Source organism: Dromiciops gliroides, chromosome 4 (assembly GCF_019393635.1).
Source record: "Dromiciops gliroides isolate mDroGli1 chromosome 4, mDroGli1.pri, whole genome shotgun sequence".
Taxonomy (NCBI): domain Eukaryota; kingdom Metazoa; phylum Chordata; class Mammalia; order Microbiotheria; family Microbiotheriidae; genus Dromiciops; species Dromiciops gliroides.
Genome location: NC_057864.1, coordinates 456,861,064 through 456,888,163, shown reverse-complemented (window position 1 = coordinate 456,888,163; position 27,100 = coordinate 456,861,064). Strand labels below are relative to the sequence as shown.

At 40.0% G+C, this 27,100-nt stretch overlaps 1 protein-coding gene across 1 annotated transcript; it reads left to right on the top strand.

Moving 5' to 3' along the window:
* Positions 1-596: 596 nt before the first annotated feature.
* Positions 597-11,515, top strand: LOC122755272 (C-C motif chemokine 4-like). Its single transcript, XM_044003591.1, has 5 exons — positions 597-672; positions 1,589-1,703; positions 3,090-3,246; positions 4,965-5,063; positions 11,450-11,515. Exons 1-5 carry the CDS (start codon positions 597-599, stop codon positions 11,513-11,515), a joined length of 513 nt encoding a protein of 170 aa, XP_043859526.1.
* The last annotated feature ends 15,585 nt before the right edge of the window (positions 11,516-27,100 follow it).

The window sequence follows — 27,100 nt, the reverse complement described above, 5'->3', positions numbered from 1 at the left end:
ATATGCATGCACATACATACATACATACACACACCTATTTGTGTCTGATGGTAGCCATCTCTATGGGAGGAGGGGAAAAAAGAAATTTACATGATAATCTTGTGGTATATTTGAAAGTATTAGCAAGTTGTGCCTAGTAGATTTGCAATTGTATCTTTTTATTGTACTGTTATGGAAATGCTTTTTTATTCCATAAATTAAAAATAAAAATATTAATCAACATAAAACCTGCCTCTATTGGGGGAAAAAAAAGAATAGATGTCACAGAGAGCTCATTTCTGAGGTCAACTTTGACAAAGCATGGCCATTTCCTTCATGATCTTATTATCCCAGGACTAGCCTAGAAGTCATGCAGAGTCACAGGCCATTGCTTCCTTCTCTTAGTTCCTGGAAAATTCCTCGAAGCCCAGCTGTCTGCTCTGCTAACTTAAATCTCCTTGTCATTCTTTCTCCATGACATCTCCCAACTGTTGTGTATCCTCCTCTCCCTTCAACCTTCTCCCAATTAAAGAGAGAAGAGAGCTACATATTTAGCAGCAAGAAACTTGGAAGCTACTGAATGCAGTTCTCAAGTCTGCCCTCTCCCTGCTAGCACCATGAAAATTTCTGGAACTGTTCTGTTCTTGGTTGTCATCATTGCTGCCCTCTGCTGTCAAGTCAATGCATCACCCTGTAAGTGATCCTACTTCTTTCACTCCCACCCAGAGATGCAGAGGAAATACTCTTTGATTTCTGTGTTGTCTTCAAATGTCGGAGATGGAAGGGACTTCATCTTTTAAAGAAGGGGAAATTGAGATCCAGAAAGAAATAGTAACATGTCCAAGTTTACATACAGTTAGTTAATGGTAGACCTGGGGCTAACTTAACCCAGGTCTCCTTATATGCAGTCCAGTGAGCTATCTGTTTCCCTATGCTGTTAATGTCTTAATTAAAGGTCCTCAACTTAGCTGCCCCCTCAGCAAACCCTACAATGATCAGTGACATACTTGAGGAGAATTCTTTTGATGTGTGGCAAAGATGTTTCTAAATCTGGATAGGAATCCAAGCCCTCCACCATATTTTGTTTGAGGGCCTAGAAATTTAAGCTGACAGTGAATTTGACATTGCATCAGTAAAAGTTCAGTCCTATAGACGTCAGCACAAATCCCATGCATAGGAATAAGAAGCTCATAATGGCATTTCCAAATCTGGCACCTGTTTGTACTGGAGCTAAGTTACTGAATTCCCAAATTTCAACTCATCTTGGATCCTTTTAATGACTGCTGCTTCCTAATTGCATATTAGAAACGCAGCAGGTGTACATGGGAAAGCATGGTAACAAGGCTTCTCAATATTATTTGTGAGATAATTAAGGAAAAGGGCTCGAGCACTTTATGGTGGGCCACAGATCGTGCATATGTTCACTCATCTAGAGCATTCTCAGTCTTGTTCTGGCAGGTATGAGAACAGACAACACTGCTTGGAATTGAGAATGATGAAGTGTTGTCCTTATACCTTCCCTTCCTTTCCCTTCTCTCTCTTGAAATACTCATGCTTAGGAGAAAAAATGCTAAAGCATCTTAAACCATTGTTCTTGGGCTTCTTTCAGATGGTCCTGGCATCCCAACCATTTGCTGCCTACATTTCACCAGCAGAAATATCCCTCCAAATTTGGTGGTAACCTATAAGAGCACCAGCAGCCCATGTGAGAATAAAGCTATTATGTAAGTTAATCGAATTTTTGTCCCTCATCTAGCTGTTCTACAATAGTCATTCACTAAGGACCAGGAGAGGAAGAAGTCACATTTGACCTAGAGGAGGCGGGAATATGACAAGGTCAGACCTTCAGGCATTTTTGTGGTCAAACATGAAAACTACTTTCCTAATTGAGGTATTGCTACTTCTTTTTTTTTTTCATAATCTATTTTATTTATTTATTTATTTATTTTAGTTCTCAACTTTTGTTTATACAAGCTTTACAATTTCAGATTTTTTCTCCCTCCCACCCCTCCCTCCCCCCTCCCCTAGACAGCAGGTAATCTGATATAGGTTATATCTATGTATCTCTATACATATACATATATATATATATATATATACACACACACATATATATATACACATAATAACATTAATCCTATTTCTGCATTAATCCTGTTACAAGAGAAAGAATCAGAGCAGTGATGCAAAATGAGGTATTGCTACTTATGATGAAAAGAACAAGCTCCATGAACAATGTGTGTATCAGTTCCTCTTGTATTAATTAATTCACACATTTGAAATTGTCCTATAAGTATAAAATGCTAGAGCAGGAGGGATTATCACAGTGAATGAACATCTAGCCTAGCCAGATCACTTGACAAGGGAGGAATTGAAAGCCCAGACAGTTGAAGTGCTTTCCCCAAAGGTCGCACAGCCAACTGGTTTTAGAAGCCATGTCTGCTGACACCCATCTACTGCTCTTTCAGCAAGGTTAGTCACCTTTGTTCTTACCTGACACTCTTGAGTGCCTACATCTGACTTTGTCACTGAGTAGCTCTGGGCAAGGAATTTCCATTCTCTGGGCCTCAATGACTTCCTCTATAGAATGGGGGTGGGAAGGCAGGGAGAGAGATAGGTTAAATGTCCCTCCATCCCCCTACATTTTCATTATACCCTTCCATATAAGGCCCAAGGAGGGATGCAATTAACTTCAAATCCAAGAAAGGAGAAAAGTTTCAATGTTGTTTTTTGTCCCTGACTTGAGATGAGTTATGTTTCCCACAACCTGCAACCCAACCCCCAATTAATCCATAGCTGGATCTCAATGACTGGAAAGGGGAACACAGGTATCTGTGGGAGGAAGGGGGTACAAAGTGAGGAAAATGATGGGTCCCCTCTACTTGAATCTTCAGTCAATACCTACAGTTCTTCCTTAGTCTGCTCATATTTGTATCTGAGTAGGACATTCCAGGATACACTTAGGCAGATGGGATGTTCTTGATAGCAATTCCCATTGTGCTGCCTTTTGTAATCCCAGTTCTAGGAGGGTCAAGGTACAGAGGGAATGAAGCTTCATCCTCCTGGGCTGATTCTACAAAGTCACTCCCTAAGTATTCTTTCCTCTACAGCTTTATCACAAAACGAGGCCTCAACATCTCTGCTAAGCCAAAGGAACAGTGGGTCCAACATATTATGAACCAATTAGACAACCAGAAAGCCAAGACCCAGAGGCCAGGTAGGCTACTGACCCTTCCTCATCCCCCTGCTTATCATGATTCCAAAATGGTTGGAGAATAATTTATTTCCTGCCCACCTCCCACAGTTGATCTTTGAGATATTTTATTATAATCTAAATATATTTTGTCCTCTTTCATTTGTTAACGTTTTGCTTTTTGTGCATAAAGATTTCATGTCTTTGCTCTAGCTTTTGTGAAACTTACCTTTGGGTCAAACACTTCCTCTTAGTGCTTTAGCTTCTGTATGTGTAAAATGGGTAACATTCCATTCTTCTTCTGCCTACCTCAAAGAATTGCTGTGAAAACTGGTATGAAAATCTACAAAAATTATTTTAACTGTTTGGAGAGAAGTCATCCTCTGAACCCATGGTAATAATAAATCTTCTTATGGGAAACTATGATGCATTATGATTACTGAGTTTCTATAGACAATATATTTTTGTTTATAAAACATGACAACTGTGTTTTCTTTTGTATATATGGGGATGCTACAGTTACCAGGGTAGGAGGGAGATAAGATGAGGGGTGGAAGGGACAGTAGACCCCAAAAGATGTGAGAATCTCATGGTTGTTATTGTTCCTTGCCTAGGTGAGGAAAAAAAATTCTTCATTTCAGGGCAAACCAACTAGGAAAAAGATGAGAATGTTCTAATATCCTGCCTCCAATGTTCATCTCTTTCTTCTTCAAACCCTGCCATTTTTTTTTTTTTTAGTGAGGCAATTGGGGTAAAGTGACTTGCCCAGGGTCACACAGCTAGTAAGTGTGTGTTAAGTGTCTGAGGCCGGATTTGAACTCAGATACTCCTGACTCCAGGGCCGGGGCTCTATCCACTGCGCCACCTAGCTGCCCCAACACCTGCCATTTTGACTCCTACCCGATCTACTTCAAAATGAGCTGGTTTTCCACATGACTTTCTCCATTGTCAGTCTACTTTAGAATCCTAAAGTCACAGAATCTCTGTCAGAGGAGCCTCAGAGAAATTTTGTCTTTGATTTTAAAAAATATTTTATTTGTCTTCTCTTTTACATCACCCAAGTTTCTCCTCGTATCATTCTCCCAACCCCCTCAGACAGAGCAATTTAATATAATGAAGAACATTTTTTAAGGATAAAAAAAGAGGAAGAGAAAAAAAAAATCAAAAGTGATCCATACACCAAAAAAATCTGAAAATATATGCAATTTTCCACACCCTTGGGCCTCTCACTTCTACAAAGGAGTGGAGAAAGGTGTCTTTTCTTTTTTTTAGGTAATAAACATTTTTTTTTCTAGTTTTGAGTTGCAACTTTTATCCTTCCTTCCCTCCTCTTACCCCTCCTTGAGGCAGTAAGCAATCAAATATGGGTTATACAGATACAATTTTGTAAAACATTACCAGATTCTTCATTTTCTACAAGAAAACTTGATTAAAAGAAAAAAGGAAAGAACGTGAAAAACAGCATATGAAAAAATCATCCTCAAGATGGCGGAGAGGAATCAGCAGGCTTCATGAGCTCTGCTTCTATTCCCTCAAAAAGAACATTAAATCAAGCCTCTGGACAGATTCTGAAACTACAAAACCTGCAAAGAGACATAGAGAAACAGTCTTCCAATCAGAGATAATTTAGAACACCTCAGGAAAGGTTGGTCTGACTCAGGCAAAAGGGAGGTGCAGCACAGGGCAGCAGAGCAGCGCTGAGGGGGTAGGGACAAGTTAGCAGGAAGCTGCGGGCCACAGCTGAGCAGCTGAGACCCCTGGATCCTGGCTCAAACATCTGGTGGCTCTGCAGGACAGTGGAAAAACACACCTTCACCAGCCAAAATGGCAGGTTGCCAGCTGGACGGCCACGGACAGGATAGGCTCGACTAGGCCCACTGATCCCAGTGTGGTCAGATGGGAAGTGCAGGGTTGGGGATCTCCACACACCATAAAGGCCTCAGTGTAAAAAGCTGGTGACACAGCACCTATACCCCATGACAAGAAGCTCAAAACAGGGACCCTGGTGCCTCCAGAGCAGACCTCAAATTAAAAAATAAATAAATAAGCTGCAGTAATGAGTAAGAAGCAAAAAGAGCCCTCTCCATTGAGAGCTTCTGTATCAACAGGGAAGAGGCAAACACAAACTCAGATGAGGACAATATTCTCAAATTGCCTAGGTGTGAAGCCTCAAGAGGGAAGGTGCATTGGTCTCAAGAACAAAAAGCCTTCCTGGAAGAGCTCAAAAAGGATTTTAAAAATTACTTGAGAGAGGTAGAAGAAAAATGGGGAGAGAAATGAAAGCAAAACAAGAAAACTATGAAAAAAGAATCAGCAGCTTGGAAAAGGAAGCACAGATGCATTCAAAATTAGAAGGGAGGCAGAAAGCTGGGAAACAATTTTTATGGCCAGTACTTCTGATAAAGGCCTCATTTCTAAAATATATAGGGAACTAAATCAAATTTATAAGAATCCAAGTCATTCCCCAATTGAGAAATGGTCAAAGGATATGAACAGGCAGTTTTCTGATGAAGAAATTAAAGCTATCTATTCCCATATGAAAAAATGCTCTAAATCACTAATGATTAGAGAGATGCAAATTAAAATAACTCTGAAGTACCACCTGACACCTATCAGATTGGCTAAAATGACAAAAAAGGAAAATAATAAATGTTGGAGAAGCTGTGGGAAAATTGGAACACTAATGCATTGTTGGTGGAGCTGTGAACTGATCCAACCATTCTGGAGAGCAATTTGGAATTATGCCCAAAGGGCTATAAAGCTGTGCATACCCTTTGACCCAGCAATACCACTTCTGGGTCTTTTTCCCTAAGAAATCATGGAAAGGGGAAAGGGAACCACATGTACAAAAATATTTATAGCTGCTCTTTACGTGGTGGCAAGGAATCGGAAGTTGAGGGGGTGCCCATCCATTGGGGAATGGCTGGACAAGTTGTGGTATATGAATACAATGGAATACTATTGTGCTGTAAGAAATGATGAGCAGGAAGAGTTCAGAGAAACCTGGAGGGTCTTGTGTGAGCTGATGATGAGTGAGATGAGCAGAACCAGAAGAACACTGTACACAGTATCATCAACATTGAGTGTTGATCTACTGTGATGGACTAGATTCTTCTCACCAATGCAATGGTACAGAAGACTTCCAGGGGACCCATAATGGAAGAGGATCTCCCAATCCAGGGGGAAAAAAAGAACTGTGGAGTATAGATGATGATTGAAACATACTATTTCTTTTGGTTTTGGTGCTGTTGTTTTTATATTTTGAGGTTTTTCCTCATTGCTCTAATTTTTCTCTTATAACACAACTAATGCAGAAATACGTTTAATGTTATATATATATATATATATATATATATATATATATATATATATATATAACCAATATCAGATTACCTGCTGTCTAGAGGAGGGGGGAGGGAGTAGAGGGAGGGAGAAAAATCTGAAATTGGAAAGCTTGTATAAACAAAAGTTGAGAACTATCTTTACATGTAACTGGAAAAAAATAAAATACTTTATTAAAAAAAAGAAAAGGAAGCACAAAGATTAACTGAAGAAAACAATTCCTTAAAAAATTCATCTGGCCAAATGGAAAAAAGGTGCATAATTTCACTGAAGAAAACAATGCCTTAAAAATTAAAATTGGACAGTTGGAAGATAAGGGATCCATGAGACACCAGGAATCAGTCAAGCAGAATCAAAAGAATGAACAAATAGAAGAAAATGTGAAATACCTCATTGGAAAGACAACTGACCTGGAAAACACATCCAGAAGAGACAATTTGAGAATCATTGATTGGACTGACTGAAAGCCATGATCAGAAAAAGAATTTAGACATCATATTCCAGGAAATTATTAAGAAGTACTGCCCTGATATTATACAGAGGATAAAATCATCATTGAAAGAATCCACTGATCACCTCCTGAAAGAGACCCCAAAAGGAAAACTACAAAGTAATATTGTAGCCAAATTCCAGAATTATCAGGTGAAGGAGAAAATACTCCAAGCAGCCAGAAAGAAGCAATTCAAATATCATGGAGCCACAGTCAGGATTTCTCAGGACCTGGCAGCTTCAACATTAAAGGACTGCAAGATTTGGAATATGATATTCCAGAAGGGAAAGGATCTTGGACTGCAGCCAAGAATCTATTATCCAGCATTCTCTTTCAGGGGAAAAGATAGACATTCAATGACATAGGGGACTTTCAATGTTTCCTGATGAAAAGACCAGAACTGAATAGAAAATTCAATTTCAACATACAAGAGTCAAGAGAAATTTAAAAATGTAAACAGAGGGGGAAAAAAGATTACTCAATTAGGTTAAACTCTTTACATCCCTATATGGGAAAATAATACTCATAACTCTTACCAGAAATTCAGAAATATTTTGAAAGACAGTGTCCAGGCTGAATAGTTTGAGTCCTGAAAGACTTAAAGAAATAGCAACATATATTTATGAAGGAAATGAGAGGGAGGAAAGGAACAGACAAGGTATTTTAGCTGCAGTACAGGAAATAAAGAGGCAGTGAGGTTGGGCAATTGGGAATCACTATCAACCCCAGCATCACTATGAACCCCTTATATTTTGCCATTACTGCCATAAACAAGGACATTTATGTGATCTTGTAGGATTATGAAAGGAGAGCAAAATGAAAGCAGATATAATTTCTCTCAGAGTAATACAGAGAGGCAGAACCAAAATAGATAGATCTTTTCAGGTGGTACAGTCAGACGGAGGCAAAACAGACCCTTTCAGAGAGATATAGGTGAGCAGAATGACAACAGTTACAGGCACTCTCAAAGGGGTATAGATCAGAGAGATATAGAAGATTGATGGTGTATGGGGAGGTGGGGGGGAAGGACAGTGGAATCTGAAGATTTTACCTTTCCAGACCCTGAAATTTTTAGCCCTCTTGTTCCAGTCCATTCCCCTCCCCAAAGTGAGGAACCCCATGTAACCATTAGGGTTGGAGATCCTTATTATGATTTTTTTATTAGATACAGGAGCCTCAAAATCAGTCCTAGTGAGCAAACCTATTGGATTTCTAAATGTAGTGGGCGTTTCAGGAAAAGTGCAATCTGTTGCAAAATTAACCCCTTGCATAGTGAATCTGGGCCCATTAACAGTAGAACATTCATTCCTACTTATGCCTGACTCTCCTGCAAACCTAGTAGGCTGTGACCTCCTTTGTAAACTTAGAGCAACCATATCTTGTTCTCCAGATGCCAGTATTTCCCCAGAAGTGCCAGAGGATACTGTCCACTTATTGCCAATTTTGATCTCAGACACTCAAGAAACAGTGCAGAATACATTTCAAATCCCTTCAGATATTCCTGAATCCCTATGGGCTTCCTCTTCTATTGACATAGGTCTCCTTAAATCTGCTCTGCTTGTTATTATTAAGACTAAAAGTGGCCTACCACCATCCATTCCACAATATCCCTTAATCTAGAGAAGCCATTAAGAGAATTTCTCCTACAATTGAGGCTTTGACAAAGCAAAGCACAATTGTCCCATGCCCTTATTCCCCATGCAATAGCCCTATTTTGCCAGTTAAAAATCCTAAGCCTGGGCCAGATGGCAAGCCTGTTTACTATTCTGTACAAGATCTGTGAGCAATTAATTCTTATTTTATACCTAGACATCCTCTAGTACCAAACCCTACTATTATTATTTCCTCAATCTCATGTGAAGCAACATGCTTCACAGTGATAGATCTCTGCTCTGCTTTCTTTTCAATACCAGTACATCAGGATTCCCAATATTTGTTTGCCTTTACCTGGAAGAATAAATAGACAGTGGACTTGGACCAGACTCCCACAGGGGTTTGTTGACAGTCCCACACTATTCTCTCAGATTTTGCATCAGGATTTAGCCTCCATTACCTTTAAAGATTCTGCCTTAGTCCAACATGTATATGACTTACTCCTGGCAGCACCTAATGCTGAGATTTGCCAGGAAGACAGCTGATACCTGTTATTAGAATTGCACAAATGAGGCCATAAGGTCTCTAAGTCTAAAGTACATTGCTGTCTACCTCAGGTGGAATATTTGGGTTTTGTTTTGACTGCTGGCACTTTGTCCATCTCTCCTAAGTGTGTCCAGTCTATTAAACAACTTTCTGCTCCCTCTACTAAGAAGCAGCTGAAGGCCATTCTGGGAGCAGCTGGATATTCCAGACAATGGATACCTTCTTTTGGTGAAATTATTAAGCCTCTTACAGCTCTAAGCAAAAATTCTGTCCCAGAACCTTTACAGCAGGATTCCCAGCATCTTTCAGCTATAACAGAATTAAAATGGGCATTGTTATCAGCACCAGCACTAGGACTCCCAGACTACATAAAATCTTTTACTCTTTTTGTACATGAACAGAAGGGAATAGCTTCTATCCAGTGCCCAATAGCTTATAATTCCAACCAACTTGATTCTGTAACTGCTGGGGCACCACCTTGCTTTAGGGCAGTGGCAGCTACAGCCCTTTGGTAGAAAAAGCCTCTGATCTAGTCTTAGATCCATTCATGTAGTACCCTCATGAAGTTGAGGCTCTCTTACTACGTCATAGGACACAAACTTTTTCAGATCAAAGGCTCACTAGATATGAAGTAACCCTACTAGGAAATGAAAGAATCACTTTAAATCATCGTGCAGTGCTTAACCCAGCAACACTGCTCCCTGACCTGCCACTCTCATGGAAGCTTTTGCATGACTACACCTCCCTAGTTGACATAGCTGAGAAAACTCGTGACAACCTTTTTGACACACCCTTAGAGAACCCAGATTTTATTTTCTATACTGATGGTTCCTCATTTATGCATGAGGGTACCTGTTATACAAGAGCTGATGTAGTTTCTGATTATGATACTATCTGGGCAGCTTCTCTGCCTTCACATCTTAGTGCACAATCTGCGGGAACCATTTCTCCTTTGGGTTATCTGGTAAATTTGCTCTTATGTATACTTTTTTTGATTTCTCTTTTGCTATGATTTGGATAAATGGATTTCTCTGCTAAAAAAGCTAAAGGAACATGAGAAAAATATCTACAATGGAAAGAAGTTTATTTATTACAGAGCAGGAGTTCCATAGGCCACGAGTGTAGGAACAGGGGACATGGAGTGGAACATTGAGAATAGGCTTGAAATGGATGGCAAGGAGAGAGAAGACAACAAGATTTAAAGAGTGAGGTTTGTACTTTGGTAGACAAAAGTTCAGAATCACTGTGATGGAGAATGTAAGTGCAGGTGGAGATGCCTGGGGAATAAGTCTAGGCAATCATGCTCTCCTTGTGGCCCTCAATACAATTCTCACAAAAAACCTTTATGAAGCAGAATGGAGTCTCATCCATTTTACAGATCATAATGTTAAGGCATTGAGGTGAAGTTCTGACCCAAGAATAGGTTACAAAAAATAATGATGACAATGATGATTAAGGCACAAATTTTTGTTAAACACCATTAATTTGAATAAGACAAAACATTTAAAATACAATACAATTTCACAGAGAAGTTGTTGCAGGTGGAAGGAAAATCAATGATTCTTCTATCCTGCTTGGATCTCCAAGCAAGCAGAGGTAAGAGGAAGTAGCAGGTGCCTTCACGGACTCTGGGTCTTGGTTTAATTGTTCTCCAATTGATTCATAATATGTTGGACCCAGTGCTCCTTTGGGTTAGCACAGATGTGAAGGCCTTGTCTTGTGATCATTCTGTGGAAGAAAGAACTTTTGGTGAGTGGTTTTGTGTATTCCTCCAAGAAGAGTCAGTCATCCTGCCCTAATCCTGTCCTCCTCTCTACAACTGACCTAGAATTCTAGAACCTGGGATTCTAGAAATTGGGATTAAAAAAGAAAAACCAATGGGTACTACTCTCAAGAGCCATCTTGTGCTCCCTCCTCTCTAGCAGGGGTTGGTAACTAAAAATCCAGGTAGAGAGGGCCTATTCTCCATTGGACTTTGTGGATAGGACCCTCTCTCCAGCACCTACATCTGCCTGCTTCCCCATTATCAGGTTGAAGTTCTAGGTTGACTATGGGTTGGGATATGAGTGACATACCCTAACTCTGCCCTGTTTAACAGAAAGCCAGCCCCCAAAACCCATCTAGTCTTTTCTGTTTTCCTACATGTGAAGTCAATTGTGTCCCTCCTTTGCTCCTCATTTAGTAGAGTAGAATCTGCAAGGGACTTTAGATATCATCTGGTCCCATATTTTTATACAAAAAGATCTGAACCTGTCCTACTATAATTTCTTAAGTTTATCTGTGAAATCTGGTTTCCATTTCTCTAGCCCCCTATGCCCATAGTGAATGGCCAGTATTGCAGTACAGGGGACAAGGGGGCAATGTCTGGTTAACTTACATCACAGCTTCATAGGCACATCGGCTGCTGGTGGTCTCATAGATCACCACCAGCTTTGGAGGGATCCTCCTACTGGTGAAGTTGTAGCAGCAGGGTGTTAGAGAGTCATGATCATCTGAAAGGAGGCCAAGAGATACCAGTTTAGGATGCTTCATGATTTTTTTTTGGGGGGGGGGTTCTTTTGTTTTTTGTTTTTTGGTGAGGCAATTGGGGTTAAGTGATTTGCCTAGGGTCACACAGCTAGTAAGTGTTAAGTGTCTGAGGCTGAATTTGAACTCAGGTCCTCCTGACTTCAGGACCAGTGCTTTATACACTGCGCCACCTAGCTGCCCCTCATGATTTTTTTAATTAGTGTTTGAAGAAAGAGAAAGGAAAAGAAGGGAAGATATTGAGAATCAATGCCTTCATATGAAATTTCAAGCCCTCTTTCCTTTCCCAGAACTACTGGGTGTGCCAGACTAAGACAGGATAAGCCACTTAAAGCCTTTCCCTCTGTTTTATCACCATAAAGAAATAGGAAAAAATCATGAATAGCATCCCATTCCAGCCTAATCAGTTTCTAAAATATAATTAGGAAAAATTAATCATTAAAAGTCTTCACGGGGCAGCTAGATGGCGCAGTGGATAGAGCACTGGCTCTGGAGTCAGGAATACCTGAGTTCAAATCCGGCCTCAGACACTTAACACTTACTAGCTGTGTGACCCTGGGCAAGTCACTTAACCCCAACTGCCTCGCTAAAAAACAAAAAAACAAAACAACAAAAAAACAAAACAAAACAAAAGTCTTCACGATGAATTAAACACTGGTGCTTAGGAAATCTGTTATCTGTCCTTTAGCATCTACAGACAAACAGGTGCCAGGTGAGGAGATGTCACTGTGACCTTTCTGTCCTCCATGGGCATTATCCATCGGAGCAGAGAAGATCAGCACTTTAATCAATACAATTTCAAACTCATTGGTAAGTTAAAATTCTGGGCCTTCAAGGAAACTATGGCAAAGGAACTATTCTCTTCAGTTCCAGAAAATATTGTTACCACAAATGAGGAAGCTCTCCATAAGTGGGTCATCAATTATTCTAGGTGTGGCTGAGATAGTTATATCAAGGAATCTATTCTTGGGAAAGACATTGAAAGTATTGAGGAGTGTATAACGCACCAGCTCTGGATTCAGGAGTATGTGAGTTCAAATCTTGCCTCAGACACTTGACACTTACTAGCAGTGTGACACTGGGAAAGTCACTTAACCCTCATTGCCCCACAAAAAAAAAAATAAGAAATTATTGAGTGACAGAAAGGCCATTAGGAACGCTGGGTTCTACTCCAGCTCTACTATCAACTATCCATATGTGACCTTAGACATATCATTTCTTTATTTGGTCCTCAATTTTCCCTTCTGCAAAATGAGGTCCATATGTGTCTAAGGTCCCTCCCACCTTTCATACTGATGGTAACACAGAAATGAGTGACTCAATCCAAGGCATCATTGGGTAGGAGGGAATAAAGAACGGAGGACACTTAACCAGGTGAGGCATAGACTTGACAGCAGAGGACTGCAGCAATGAGAACCAAGGTCAGAACAGCTCTGGAGACCTTTATGGTGCTGTCAGGCTTGAGGAGTAGCTTCTCTTGGCCTCACTGAGTGTCCGGTTCTCTTCTCCTCCCTTTGATTGGGAGAGGGAAAGGATAAGGGAGGAGGAGGTTCCCCCTCCATTGGAGAGGTCACAGGGAAAGAATGATAAGGAGACTAGCAAATCTGCTGATCACACAGCTGGGCTCTGAAGTTTGCCAGGAAGTGAGAGAGGGAACTTGTGACCTGTGACTATATGATTTCCACATTGCAACTGAGGCAAAAGACAATGAGGGGAATAGCCATGCCAGAGCAGACCACAGGAAGTAAGTTTCATGTGCCTGGATTTCTCTGAAAATTTTTAAAAAGGAAAAAAAGAAATCTTGCCCAGAAAAGAGTGATAAAGTAATGGGATTTGGCAGGTGTGCAGGGATCCCACCTGATTGATTTAGTATTATTTGAATTGGGTGAGAATGAGAAACTAAGTACCTACTTAAGGGTGATTGGATGGGGACCACACCTGGCTGTCCCTGAGTGGTTGTTCTCAGAGGCGATGTACTACTGATATCAGCAAGGGACCACTCTCAGCCAATCAGCTTGAAGGGCCTCCCGTTTGGGGGAGGGAGAGAGGAACTAGGAATTTGACGCTCACTCATGGAAGCACTCTCTTTTTGTGAGGAATAGGCGTATGGTGGCAGATGGAGAACAGGAGGGCCCCTTTTAGTTGTTTGGACACCGGCTTGGTGGTGAGAGATTTCACATGGGCTGCTAGGAAAGGAAATTGGTTTCTTTCTCTCTGGCTATACGAATTAGATCTAAGCTAGGATTTCCATGCTATAAGGAATCTGTTCTCAATCTCTCTCTCCACTAACTTATAATATATTTTAATAAATCTTTAAAAGCCTAAATTCTTGCTGAATTTATCAGTGATTTAAAAACCCAGCTTCCTCCAAAAAATGTGGGGGGGGGCAGAATAGGACCCACATTTAGATTTTAAACAACACAAAAGGAAGGATGCAACCTAAGTCGGAGAAGGAATGAATGGTGACATTCAAGAGGCCTTCTCCTCTTCTTTTTTTCCCATTCTGGAGAAGGAGCAGAAAGATTTTAAGGGCAGAGATGAAAGAAACAGGCTTTTTCCCAGCCAGACTCTGGGACCCAGTAATGGGGTTCCTATTTTGCTGGATTTCCCGGTTAATAAAGAGGAATGAGTCAATGGAAAAAGGATGCCCTTTTCTTCCTCATTATGGTTCGCTGCAAGGGAAAGTTAAGAAGATGCAGAGTAAAGAAATGTGACTTAGGGGGCAGCTACGTGGCACAGTGGATAAGGCATTGGCCCTAAATTCAGGAGGCCCTGAGTTCAAATCCAGACTCAGACACTTAACAACTTACTAGCTGTGTGACCCTGGGCGAGTCACTTAACCATCATTGCCCTGCAAAAAAAAAATGTGATGTGAAGCCAACTGATATTGCACTTTCATGATTTTATTCAGTTGGCTTAAAGGTTTGGGAAGAAGAGTGGCATATTCTGGGTAGCAAATTTGATCCAGATGAATCTTCTACTTTGATGCCCCATATTTCTTCCTTCCTTCCTTCCTTCCTTCCTTCCTTCCTTCCTTCCTTCCTTCCTTCCTTCCTTCCTTCCTTCCTTCCTTCCTTCCTTCCTTCCTTCCTTCCTCCCTCCCTCCCTTCCTTCCTTCCTTCCTTCCTTCCTTCCTTCCTTCCTTCCTTCCTTCCTTCCTCCCTCCCTCCCTCCCTCCCTCCCTCCCTCCCTTCCTTCCTTCCTTCCTTCCTTCCTTCCTTCCTTCCTTCCTTCCTTCCTTCCTTCCTTCCTTCCTTCCTTCCTTCCTTCCTTTCTTTTTCTTTTGTTTGCAGGGCAATGGGGTTTAAGTAACTTGTCCAGGGTCACCCAGCCGATGCCCCATATTTCAAGCCTGATCTAATATTCCTCTCCTTCAAAACATCTACATTTCCCTCATTCTTTTATTATTCCATATGCTTCTATCTCTGTGAATTTGCCCAGGAGGCATTATGATATGGAAAAACAAAAACAAAAAAAAAACAAGCTGAGTTTCAAGTCAGAAGACCTCGATTCAAAATGTGGCTCTGTCAATTATTAAACATTTGAACTCAGGAATGTTCTGCCTTTCACTAGACCTCCTCTGGAAAATGAGGTTAGACTATCTGAGCTTTAATGTCCCTCCAAGCTTTGACATGATATAGTTTTATGGGTCAGGGATTTCATAGAAGCGAATACATATTTCTTTAATGCCCTGTACCTCCCAATCTTCCAAGAGTAATTTCCAAGTCATACTCAATGGGAAAAAATACTGCTTATGACTATCCCAAGATAATTTCATTATTATCACTCATGTTAGCAGTGATCAGTGCTGACCACTTATTCATAGACATACCTACAAGGTCAGTTGCTCTCCCCACTGGAGTCAGTGTTTTCAAGTGTTTAGGAACTCTGGATGCTGAAGATTCCCTCTGTCATTTTTCTTATCCTGGGCTCCATGGGAAAAGTGCTCAACTATATTCCAAGTTGAATACCACTGAGGCATAGCTCTATCCTTCTGTCTACCATAGGATATGATAGGATATGGTCATGGTTACTACAAATATTATTTAATAAAAGAAAGAGAACTATTTTGGTGAGGTCAGTTTTGAACATTGAAGGAGTTGAAGAATTTGAAATACACCAGTGGTCATCAGTAATTCCTTCTAAAACCTGGGAATTTCCTTTAGTTGTAAGACTATGGTAGCATTTTTCGGTGATGTCATTAGGCTTTCAGCCAAGTATCTTGGCATGTTTTGAAGGCAGTGCTGTATGGTTAGAAAGAGGAATTTTTTTAGGTTCACGAGGACCTGGGTTCAAATCCAGGATCTCCTATTTCCAAGGAACCCATGGTGAATCATTTTCCATCTCAAGAACTTAGTTTTTTTTTTCTTTTATAAACTAAAGAGATTGGACTAGGTGATCTCTGGATCTATATTTTCTGAGCTTTATCTCAAAGCAATTCTATGAAGGTACATGGGGCCTGCCGGCCAGATTTTATAACCTTCTTACAAATTTAAGATGTGACTAAATAACAGTCCTTTAGGTTTTATTATTACCTTTTTCCTTAATGCAGGTAATAGCATCATAGGGAAGCAGAAGGACCTTGGGGAACACCTAGCTCAACCTCGTTATTTTTTTTCAACCTCATTATTTAACAGATGAGGAAACTTAGAGAGTAAATAAATGGTTTACCTGGGTTCACAATCTGGTAAATGTGTGAGGCACATTTGGAACTCTGACCTTTTTGATTCTGAAGCCAGTGTGCTGTCCTAATTAGGACTGATTCTGAAGACAAGTATGATGGTTGGACTTGATGATCTCTCCAAAGTCTTCCAACTTTAAGGTCCAATGGTTCTTTCCTGGGGTGTAAGCTCTATAATAGCAGGGCTCATGTCATGGTATGAAGAGCAGTAGGTTTGTTTTCCAAAGGACTCAGTTTAAATCTCATTTATTTACTGATTGTATGACACTGAGGAAGTCTTTCAGATTCAATTTCCTCAGAAAATTACTATAATCATTGAAATCACTAAGACTAGTAGTAACTATTTAAAATTTGTTGTTGTCGTTTTTGAGGGGCAGCTAGGTGGCACAGTGAATAGAACACCAGCCCTGGATTCAGGAGGATCTGAGTTCAAATCTGGTCTCAGACACTTGACACTTAGTAGCTGAGTAACCCTGGGCAAGTCACTTAACCCTCATTGCACTGCAAAAAGAAAAAAATTGTTGGGCAATGAGGGTTAAGTGACTTGCCCAGGGTCACACAGCTAGTAAGTGTCAAGTAATAGAACCTATTTTTTGGAATTATTATGAGAAGCAAATGAGATAACATAAAAATGCATTGCAGAACTATTTTTAATAGCAATAATGAAAACAATAATAAAATCTAATCAATATCTCTCTGTATTATCAGCAAAGATAGATAGCTCAACCTCAGTTTCCCCATATGTAAAGTCAAGATAATTATGGTTCATTCCTCTCAGGGTTGTTGTGAGGATCAAATGAGATAACATATGGGAAATGCTTTGTAAACTTATTACTATTATTAATACTAACAGATATCTCTATATTTTTGGCATGGACACATTTAGACATTTTATCATATGATTTATGTAAATCTTTGCATGCTATTTCTATAGCATTCCCTTTAACAGTTTGATTACTCTGTGAAAAATGGAAATGAATTTTTTTCTGAAATGATCTATTCTCAATGAATCTATAAAAGGTCATCACTGGTTTATTGTCCAACATTATGAAGTGCTCACTAACCTTTTTACTTAATAATGCATTCCAAATTTTTGCCAGAAATGGAGATGTTAAACTCAATGGCCTATGGTCTGCAAACTATTCTCTTCCCATTTTTTGAAAATAAGAGCATTTGTCCTTCTGTCTTGTGGCAACTCTCCCATTCTACAAGGTTTTTCTAAGATCACAAATAGCCATCATCTCTACCGGTTGTTTCAATAACTAAGGATATGATTCTTCTGAGACTCACTAAAGGCATGTTGAGGCATCTATATTGCTATTTCTTCATTAGCTTTAGATTTCCAACTGTTTTTGTTTTATTCTTCCTTCCTTCCTTCCTTCCTTTTTCTTTTTTCTTTTTTTTGCAGGGAAATGAGTTAAGTGACTTGCTCAGGGTCACACAGCTAGTAAGTGTCAAGTGTGTGAGGCTGGATTTGAACTCAGATCCTCCTGAATCCAGGGTCAGTGCTTTATGCATTGCACCACCTAGCTGCCCTCTCTATTCTACATCAAAGACCATTATCATTGGGAAAGAAAAGTGAAGTTGTTGGAGTTGAATGGTTCATCCTTCTCACTGTCACCCAAACTATCTGTCCCTCTCCCTCTCCCAACCCTCAATAATTGATCCTATCCTTATACTGGTGGTCCTGTTGGCCCCAACATAGCTTTAAAAAGTCTTCAACCTATAAATTTTATATTTTTCTTGGCATTTCTTATCAGCCTTAGTTCATTTTGGTTTGTCTAATTCTTTTTTTTTTTTTTTGGTGAGGCAATTAGGGTTAAGTGACTTGCCCAGGGTCACACAGCTAGTAAGTGTTAAGTGTCTGAGGCTGGATTTGAACTAAGGTTCTCCTGACTTCAGGGCCGGTGCTCTATCCACTGCGCCACCTAGCTGCCCCATGGTTTGTCTCATTCTTGACAGCATTTTCACATTGTATTTGTCCTCATTTGCTTTCCTTCTTGCCTTTGCTTCTGTTTCCTCTACATATCTCTTTAAAAGTCTGTTCATGATTTCCTTGTGGAGCCACATCTCTCTCTAGACAGCTCCCATTTTTCTTCCTTTGAGGAATCATTTTCACTCATGTCTTTAGTATTTCTTTCTTAAGTGCTTACTGTCATCCCTCTTGGGCTGATGTCTACAAAATATTAGGCTGTTGGAGCCTACCTATCCTTCCTTTTAACATTTTGATATACATTCTCACAAAATCTAAGGAGTGCATCAGACGTGACTTATTTGCCTGGAATTTTCCCTTTTCTTTAACACAAACTAGGATTTAGTGGTCTCCTATCTCTAAAACGATTGTCATTCCTACTTTACCAACTAGTTTCTCATTTTCAGTCAAAATTGAGAGTAGAAAATCCCAATCCTGCCTTTGTCATTTACTACCTGTGTGACCTTGACCAAGTCTTTTGACTTCTCTTGGCCTTCTCTTCATCTGAAAAAATGAAAGGAACTGGACTAGATGGCTTCTTAGCTTCCTTCCCCACTAAACCTGGGATCTTGATTCCTTGTTACTTTTTCAAGCTTTTGAAGGCATGTCACATGTTAATCACTGCCGTACCATTGTTGTTATATATGTATGCATGCGTGTACATATACACATATGTATATACACATGCGTACATGCATAATACATACATACACACACATATATATAATATGCATATATTCTATGTAGGCATCTTTACATCTAGCTATCCATCCATCCATCTATCAATCGATTGACTGACTGAGTAAACTGTAAGATATTTGATGGCAGAGACAATGTTTTTTTCCCTTTGTAACCTCAGTTTCTTGTACAAGGCTTAATAAATGCATATTGATTGATATGTTGAAACTAAAAAATAGGAAGGAAATAATGATCATGGGATCATAAATATAGAACTGTGAGGGACTCCAAATGGCATCTTGCCCATTCCTTTTAGTTTTCAGCTAAGGAAATTACAGCTCAGAAAAGTTAAGTGAATTGCCCAGGATTGCATAGCCAATTAGCAATGACAACTGCTCAGATATGCATGTGGCAGTGAAGAACTTTAGCTAGGACAGAGGTTAAAATTGCTTGTGTGACCATGGGCAAGTCATTATCTAAGGCTCAGTTTCTTGATTTGCTTGTGTGACCATGGGCAAGTCACTCTCTAAGGCTCAGTTTCTTGATTTGTAAAATAACATGGTTGAAGTAGATGCCTTCTACAATTCCTTCTAGCTCTAAATATATGAGCCTATATATCAGGACATTTGGTGGTGCCATGAAGTGTCAAAGAAAGCTATAATGTGGTAATTGTGCCTTAGACACAAGCAAGGAAAATGAGGACAAGAAAGGAGAACTTACTTGCTAAAGCCTCACTATGATCCTTTCTGCACTCTATGGGAGTTCAGGACAATTAAAAACAAGAAGACTGTTATACTTTCTGGCAAAGACATTTAACCAATGAATGATTATTTGTTATCTCAGCATCAGCCATACAAAAGAAAAGGAGAACGTCCACAAAGATGTACATTTCCAAATGAGATTTATTAGTATTTGAAACAAATGGAAAGTCTGAGAGACAGTTTCTGAGTAATTAGTAATCAATTTATTAATTAGAATAGCAAATAATCAATACATTGAGGTCAGTGGTTCTCTCAGAAACTAAATACTCCACAGTCAGCTGCTGAATGTTTAAGTATCCTTGGAAAAGGGGGCATTACTGAGGGTGAAAATAAATTCTGATTGATTAAGAATTAATGAGAGAATGAATATTATAATGAGAGGTGAGCTTATTCCAATGAGGGGCCATCTATACAGGGCTTTTTAAAGTTTTTTCCACTTGTGACCCCTTTTTACCCAAGAAAATTTTATGCAACCCCGGGTATATAATGTATTGTTTTTGTTTTTGCTGGATGATGAGGGTTAAGTGACTTGTCCAGGATCACATAGCTGGTAAGTGTCAAGTATCTGAGGCTGGATTTGAACTCAAGTCTTCCTGAATGCAGGGCCAGTGTTTTATCCACTGTGCCATCTAGCTGCCCCAGTATATAGTGTTAATATGAACTATACGTTCATCACCTGGATTTGATGTAGGTGCCTTATTATCCAAAAGTATTTTTTATGAAACCCTGGGTTAATAGGGACAAAATGTCCTTCAACTGAACTCCAAACTGAACCCAGGTAACTAGCGGATAAAAGTCCCTACTTGGTGACTTATTTTCCCTCAGGATAGTAAGTCTCTATCTTATGAGGGAATCTGGGCATCCTCATCCTGGCCAAACCCTTTTTTGGAATACTGTAATCTTATCATGATGCTTCTGTATTTCCTTCATACTTGTTATAACTAAAATTGTTAAACTGCGTTTGCTTCTGGATTGAATTTATCATATTATTGAAACTGATAACACTCTCTAACCAATGGACAAAAAAAACCCCAACAACTTATATACCCTCAGAAAGAGGGAGTCTCTGGGGCCTTTTGGGAAGGGTCTCCATATGATCATGGTTCTTTCTTCTTGGGACAAAATAAATTGGTATTATGTTTTTCCTGTATGTCTCTGATCTGGTTTATCCTGTAGGAGACGTTGCTCTCTTATCTGGTTTTGTTCTGTGGGAGACATGTCTCTGTTTATTATTATTAATTTTTATAGGAGATATAAAATTAATTTCTCTGATCTGTTTATAGGAAACAGGCAGATAAAAACTATATTTAATTCTCAGCAATAGGTATATAACATAGGTATACATAACCATTCACATAGCCAAATTTTTCTCAACTCTCATATTCAGTTAAGCAAGCCCATATGAGGTCTCTACCCATTTTAAGAAACTTTGATCTATTCAACCTCCAGCAATCTATATGAAAGAATCTATTCTCCACCAAGTCCTACCAGAGTTGAACAATGAACCTAGATTAGATTCTCCTTATCCATTAATCATAAATTAACTCTCCCAGTTGTGTTGGGTCCTGTGCCAGATTGGGGAGAATGTCTCTTTGTCAACCCTGTTCTTCACAAGGAAATAGAGAGAAAAAAACTCTACAAACAATAGACCAACTAATAATTGGTTATTAATAATCAGAAGGAGGATCTTTGGGTCCCATATATATAATTGGCTATTAATATAAGAAAATAATCTATTTTCTCCATTTATTATATTTTCTCCTAGGTTTATACAGTTAAAGCTAAAAGAGATAATAGAGATTAGTGAGTCCAACATCCTTATTGTAGAAATCAGTGAAATGAGGCTCAGAAAGGTTAAGTGACCTCCCCAAACTCACAAAGGCAATTGGCAGAGCTGGAATTTGAACCTGGGTTCTCTAGACTACAGATCCTATTCTCTTCCCACTATACCCTGTTCAGCTAAAGGCAAGATGGAGGTGTTGTAGTCTTCCAAATCTAAGTCTAAATTGGAGTGGTGATGAGATACCTCCTTCCAAGCTTTTCCTTTTATACAGAAAAAAATCTCATATACGATATACATTTAAGATAAACCTTCCTTTTTGGTGTTTATTGGAAGATGATTGGTGGGGAGCAAAATGTTATCAGCTCCTTCTGTTAAAATATCTATGTCTTGGGATCTGTGAACACAGTAATTGGTTGAAAGAGATGAAAATATGAGATTGGTATGTATCCTAATTTACTCAAGATCAACTTTATTGACCTATTTATACAAAAATATTTGTAGTAGCTCTTTATGTAGTGGCTAAAAATTGGAAATCAAAGGAATGCCCATCAACTGGGGAATGGCAGAACAAGCTGTAGTATATGATGATGTAATATTATTGTGCTATAAGAAATGACAAGCAAGGTGATTTCAGAAAGGCCTGGAAAGACTTGTATGAACTGATGTATAGTGAACTGAGCAGAACCAGGAGAGAACTGTGCACAGTCACAGCAATATTGTTTGATGAAGAACTGTGAAAGACTTAACTATTTTCAGCAATACAATGATCTAAGACGATACCAAAGGACTAATGATGAAACATCCACATCCAAAGAAAGAACTGATATAGAAGAAACATAGATTTTATTGAACATGCTATTTCTCACTTTCTTTCACTTTTTTCCTTTTATTTGAGTTTTCTTGTACAAAATGACTAATATGGTAATGTTTTACATAATTGTACATACATAACCTATATCTGATTGTTTACTGCCTCACGGGAGGCAGAAGAGTCTGACTCTCTGTGACCTGATTTGGGATTTTCTTGGCAGAGATACTGAAGGAGTTTACCATTTTCTTCTCCAGCTCACTTTACAGATAAGGAAACTGAGACAAATAGTGTGAAGTGCCATGCCCAGAGTCATATATAGTAAGTATTTGAGGCCATATTTAAACTAAGGAAGGTGAGTATTCTTGACTTTAGTCCTGACATTTCATCCATTGTGCCATCCACTTGCCCTTAAAGATCAACTATCAAGGGGCTAATAAATGATCTAAACTATAATCTCAAAAGCTAAGAGGAAATTTGAGCCCAAGAGGATCATTATTCATAATGTTATAATTGGATAAACTAAGGGTGATGATTTTCTTGTCTCATTTCAAGGATGAAAGCAAAACAGCAGGGCATCTAATTCATATGGGCAAACCTCCTTTGAGGGAGTTCTGCCTCTGAGGATGGCCTTGGGTGTCCTTTCCAGATAAGCACAAAAGGCTTTCAGTCAGAGGTGTTTATACTTTTCCCCTAGGGGTTCTGAATATGAATGCTAACTTAGATTCTATAGGGGAAAAGACAAAACAAAAAAACAAACCTTTCCAGGACACAAACATTCTAATTGTGGGAGAAAGGACTAAACAATTAATACAGCTGTACATATAATGCACAATATGAATAAATGTGTGCTGATATATTTTTCCTAGCAAGCAATATTGATTCAATTACATTTCACAGAGGAAAAGAGACATTTGCCTTTGCAAAATTCTAAGAAACAATGATATTCTTATGCATATGTCACCAGAATGGTGACCAACTAGACATAATACAATGAATAGTTGTGCTCATAGCTTGAAGAACAATATAATGACAGGTAGGACACTAGCAAGGGAGGTTTGGAATAGCCCTCATGTTGGACTTTAAGGGGATTCAGCAGTCTTCTGAGTCTTAGCTTTTAATCAAGAAATCCTGAACCCATTCATTGGTCCTCAAGCTATACACAATGTTCTCTACCTCCCTCTTCACTGTGAATGGAGACAAGAGAGGAAAGCTAAGGACCTGTATCTGGAGAAAGGAGCTAAATGGTTACTGGAACCTGATTCATAATTCTGATTCCTGATTCTCCACTGGGAAGAAATTCCTGATGGGGAGAGAAGAAATTCCCCTGGACTCAATGCAACTTAATCTTCCCCAAGCCTCCTTTCATGATTTCTTCCCCTCCTATGGTTCTCCTACTCAACCCTTATGAATGCCCACTCACTTTATAGGATGGTACCCAACATGATAGAGGACCACCCAGATGAAAACAACTACAAAAAAGTCTTGTTGCACATTGTCTTTTTTCTAACCTACCAGCCTATCTGTCTTAACTACAAACACTCATTGATTCAGCACTGGAAAGGACCTTAGAAATTATCTAGTCCTAACTCTTCTTCTTACAGGAAGAAGCCCACAGAAATGTTGTTACTTATCTTAGTTCATACAAATAATAAAAGGCCCAGTTTGTATTTTAAATCTGAGGTTCTCTCACACTTGATCAGCCCACAGAGGCTATGCAGAGAAGCAATGCACCCTGATGTCTGTCTGATAGAACTTGGTATACCTTGTCATGACCCTTCTGTTCCCACCCCCCCTCCAATAGTACTTTATGTGAACTACTTCAGAGCAAGGAAATAGCTCCCAGTTCACCTCTTCCAGTGCTGGTCCAGAGCTCGGCTTCAACTGAGCCCCAGGAAGGAGGGACCAATTCTAAATCAAAACCACTCCCATCTTTTACTTCTGGCTGTCCCTCATTTGTGGTCAGTTTCATTTCAGGTGTGTGTGTGTGGTGGGGGGGGGGAACATGGCTGGGGAAAGAAACTTATATCACAGCCTTTTGGATGCAGAAAGATCTAACCTTTGATGAGAGGATGTTCAAGGTGCCTCTTCAGGAAGACAAAGTAGCAGGTAGGCCTCAGATCATCCTGTGTAAGAAAAACTCAGAAGACAATCTGGACTTTGCCACTTGCCTAAGAGTCATTTCATCTCAGTGAGTATACTGGGGTGTTGTGGGCATCTCCCAGTTAGGCCCTACTTGGGGACTGCTTGAGCAGGGTTATAGGGGCAGCTACAGAAGGCATCAGCCACCCTACCCATGGAGGGGTTAAGTATCAGGACCTAAGGAGCCTGGGAGGGCACCATAGGGCTTCAGATCATCTACTGTAAGGAAAACCCGGAAGACAATCTGGGCTTTACCACTTGCCTAAGAGTCATCTCATCTCATGAAGTGTCTAAGAATCCTTGAACTTTCCTAAGGCTGCTGGATTAGATGAATATTGAGAGAAGGAAGGGGAAGTCTTCCAGGAAAATGACCTATAAGTCCTTGAGTTTGGAAAAGAGGCTCAGAGCCTCAGTATCTATCACAGACCTCTGGCTGTATGACTTGCTGGACTGAACAGCCACCACCTCCCACTACCAGTAGCACCACTCCATTCCCTGCCTCCTACCTTTTCAATGTCCAAAGACCAACAATGTTGTGATATAGAGAGCCCTGGGCTGAGAGTTAGGAGACCTGGATTCTAGTTCTCTCAATTAATAGCTATATAACTTTGGCCAAGTCCTCTCCCTATCCCTGTCCCTGTCCCTGTCCCTGTCCCTTTCTCCCTCCCTCTCCCTCCCCCCCCTCCCTCCCTCCTCCCTCCTTCTCTTTCAGTTCCCCCAGCTGTACAAGAGTACCGGATATCTAAGGTCCCTTCCCATTCTAGCAATGCACCCATGCCACCCTTAAAAGAGAAAAGAAAAGGACTGAGGACACTTTACTGTTGAAGTCATGGATCTGACAGCTGAGGGCACCAACAATAAGGATTGAGGTGGCAGGGGAAACCACCACTGGAGACCTTCATGTGGAAACAAAGCCTAAGAACTAACTTCAACAACTTCCTCACTGATTGGCCATATTTTTACCTCTTTTATGGAGAGTAAGAGAGTTCTCTGGAGGGAGGGAGGTCACCAGTAGGAATATCTTCTACAAAAGTGCGGTGAGGAGATTCCTAGACCAACTGAGCATCTGGTGAGGTTCTGAAGAGTTTTCCAAGAAATGAAATTAGGAAACTGTGGTTTGAGACTCTGCATGATTTTCATGTTGATGCTGAGGCAATAAGCCATAGGGAGTCGGGTGGAAGTAGTAAGAAGCAATAGCAAAGCTGACTCCAGATCCCTGAACTATTCTTAAAGACCCGACTTTCTCTGAAATTAGAATTTTTTGCTCAGAAAAATGAAAAAGGAAGGAAACCTAGGTCAGAATGTCAACTTTTATGTAGGAATAACCAAGTATCTCAAGGAAGGAGGCCTTCTCCTACTCAGGCCCTGGCCCCTGGCTGTCCCTAGTCTTTCTCAATGCCCAGGACAATGAAGGGCAATCAGTGACAGACCCTCTTTTCCCCTATGACTAGATCCTTGTGGGCAACTAGGTGGCCCATTGGATAGAGCACTGGTTCTGAAGTCAGGAGGACATGAGTTCAAATCTCACCTCAGACACTTACTAGCTCTGTGACCCTAGGCAAGTCACTTAACCACCTACTGTTGTTGTTGGGTTTTTTTTTGGAGGGGGGCAGTGAGGGTTAAGTGACTTGCCCAGGGTCACACAGCTAATAAGTGTCAAGTGTCTGAGGCTGGATTTGAACTCAAGTCCTCCTGAATCCAAAGCCAGTGCTTTATCCACTGCTCCACCTAGCTGCCCCCTAGATGAGATTTAATATTTCTTTTGACTGAAATCCTATGGTTCTAACACTTGAGAATTTCAATGATGGAAAGCCATATTTTGGTAGGCAGTATACCCCAAACCATGTCAAATGGGAAGTAGAGATCGCTCTGAGCTTTCACAAGATTTCATCACCAATCAATCTATTGTGATGAAATAATGGGATTTAGCAGATACTCAAAGACCCACCTGGAGATTAATCTACACTGATTGAATCAAGTGAGAGTGATTGACTGCTGATTAAACCTACTTCAAGTTAATTGGACTGTAATCACACCTGGCTATCCCTTAAGAAGGTATTGTTCTCAGAAGCTAGACTGTGAACTCAATTTAAGAACACCTTCAAAACCAATGGATTTGGATGATGCCAACCAATCAGCTTGAAGCAGTGTGTAAGGACTACCTCTGTTCCAGATCTATAAAAAGCTTCCACAATCAGCTTGCTAGAGAGTTTGTGAATGAAGCAGGCACATGGCAGAGGACTGGAGGAAGAACCTGACAGGGCTGGAACTCAAGGCTAGACAGGCATTTTCTTAACTTTCTGAATTCCATGTGAATACCTGTATGCTTTAATAAATGTTTAATGCCCAAAGACTGGTGCTAAAGCTTCTAATTTAAGGCAAGCACAATTTAGATTTTAAACATCACACTATCAACAAATATTTATTAAACATGAGCCATGCACTGGAGATTTATGGGCAAAAGAGAAAGTCTCAATTCTAAAGGAGCTTATATTTTCATCATTATCATCATCCAAACTGAGTACTTGCTGATTACCCACAGAAGTACCTGTAGGTTCAGATGCTTCCATGTAAAGGACAAGGAATATCCTCAAGTGATCAGGGGG

Excerpts from the sequence above, each read along its gene's own strand:
- LOC122755272 (XM_044003591.1), top strand. The coding sequence starts at position 597 with ATGAAAATTTCTGGAACTGTTCTGTTCTTGGTTGTCATCATTGCTGCC. Across the intron at positions 673-1,588 it reads TCAAGTCAATGCATCACCCT|ATGGTCCTGGCATCCCAACC; the intron begins GTAAGTGATCCT and ends GGCTTCTTTCAG. Across the intron at positions 1,704-3,089 it reads TGTGAGAATAAAGCTATTAT|CTTTATCACAAAACGAGGCC; the intron begins GTAAGTTAATCG and ends TTTCCTCTACAG.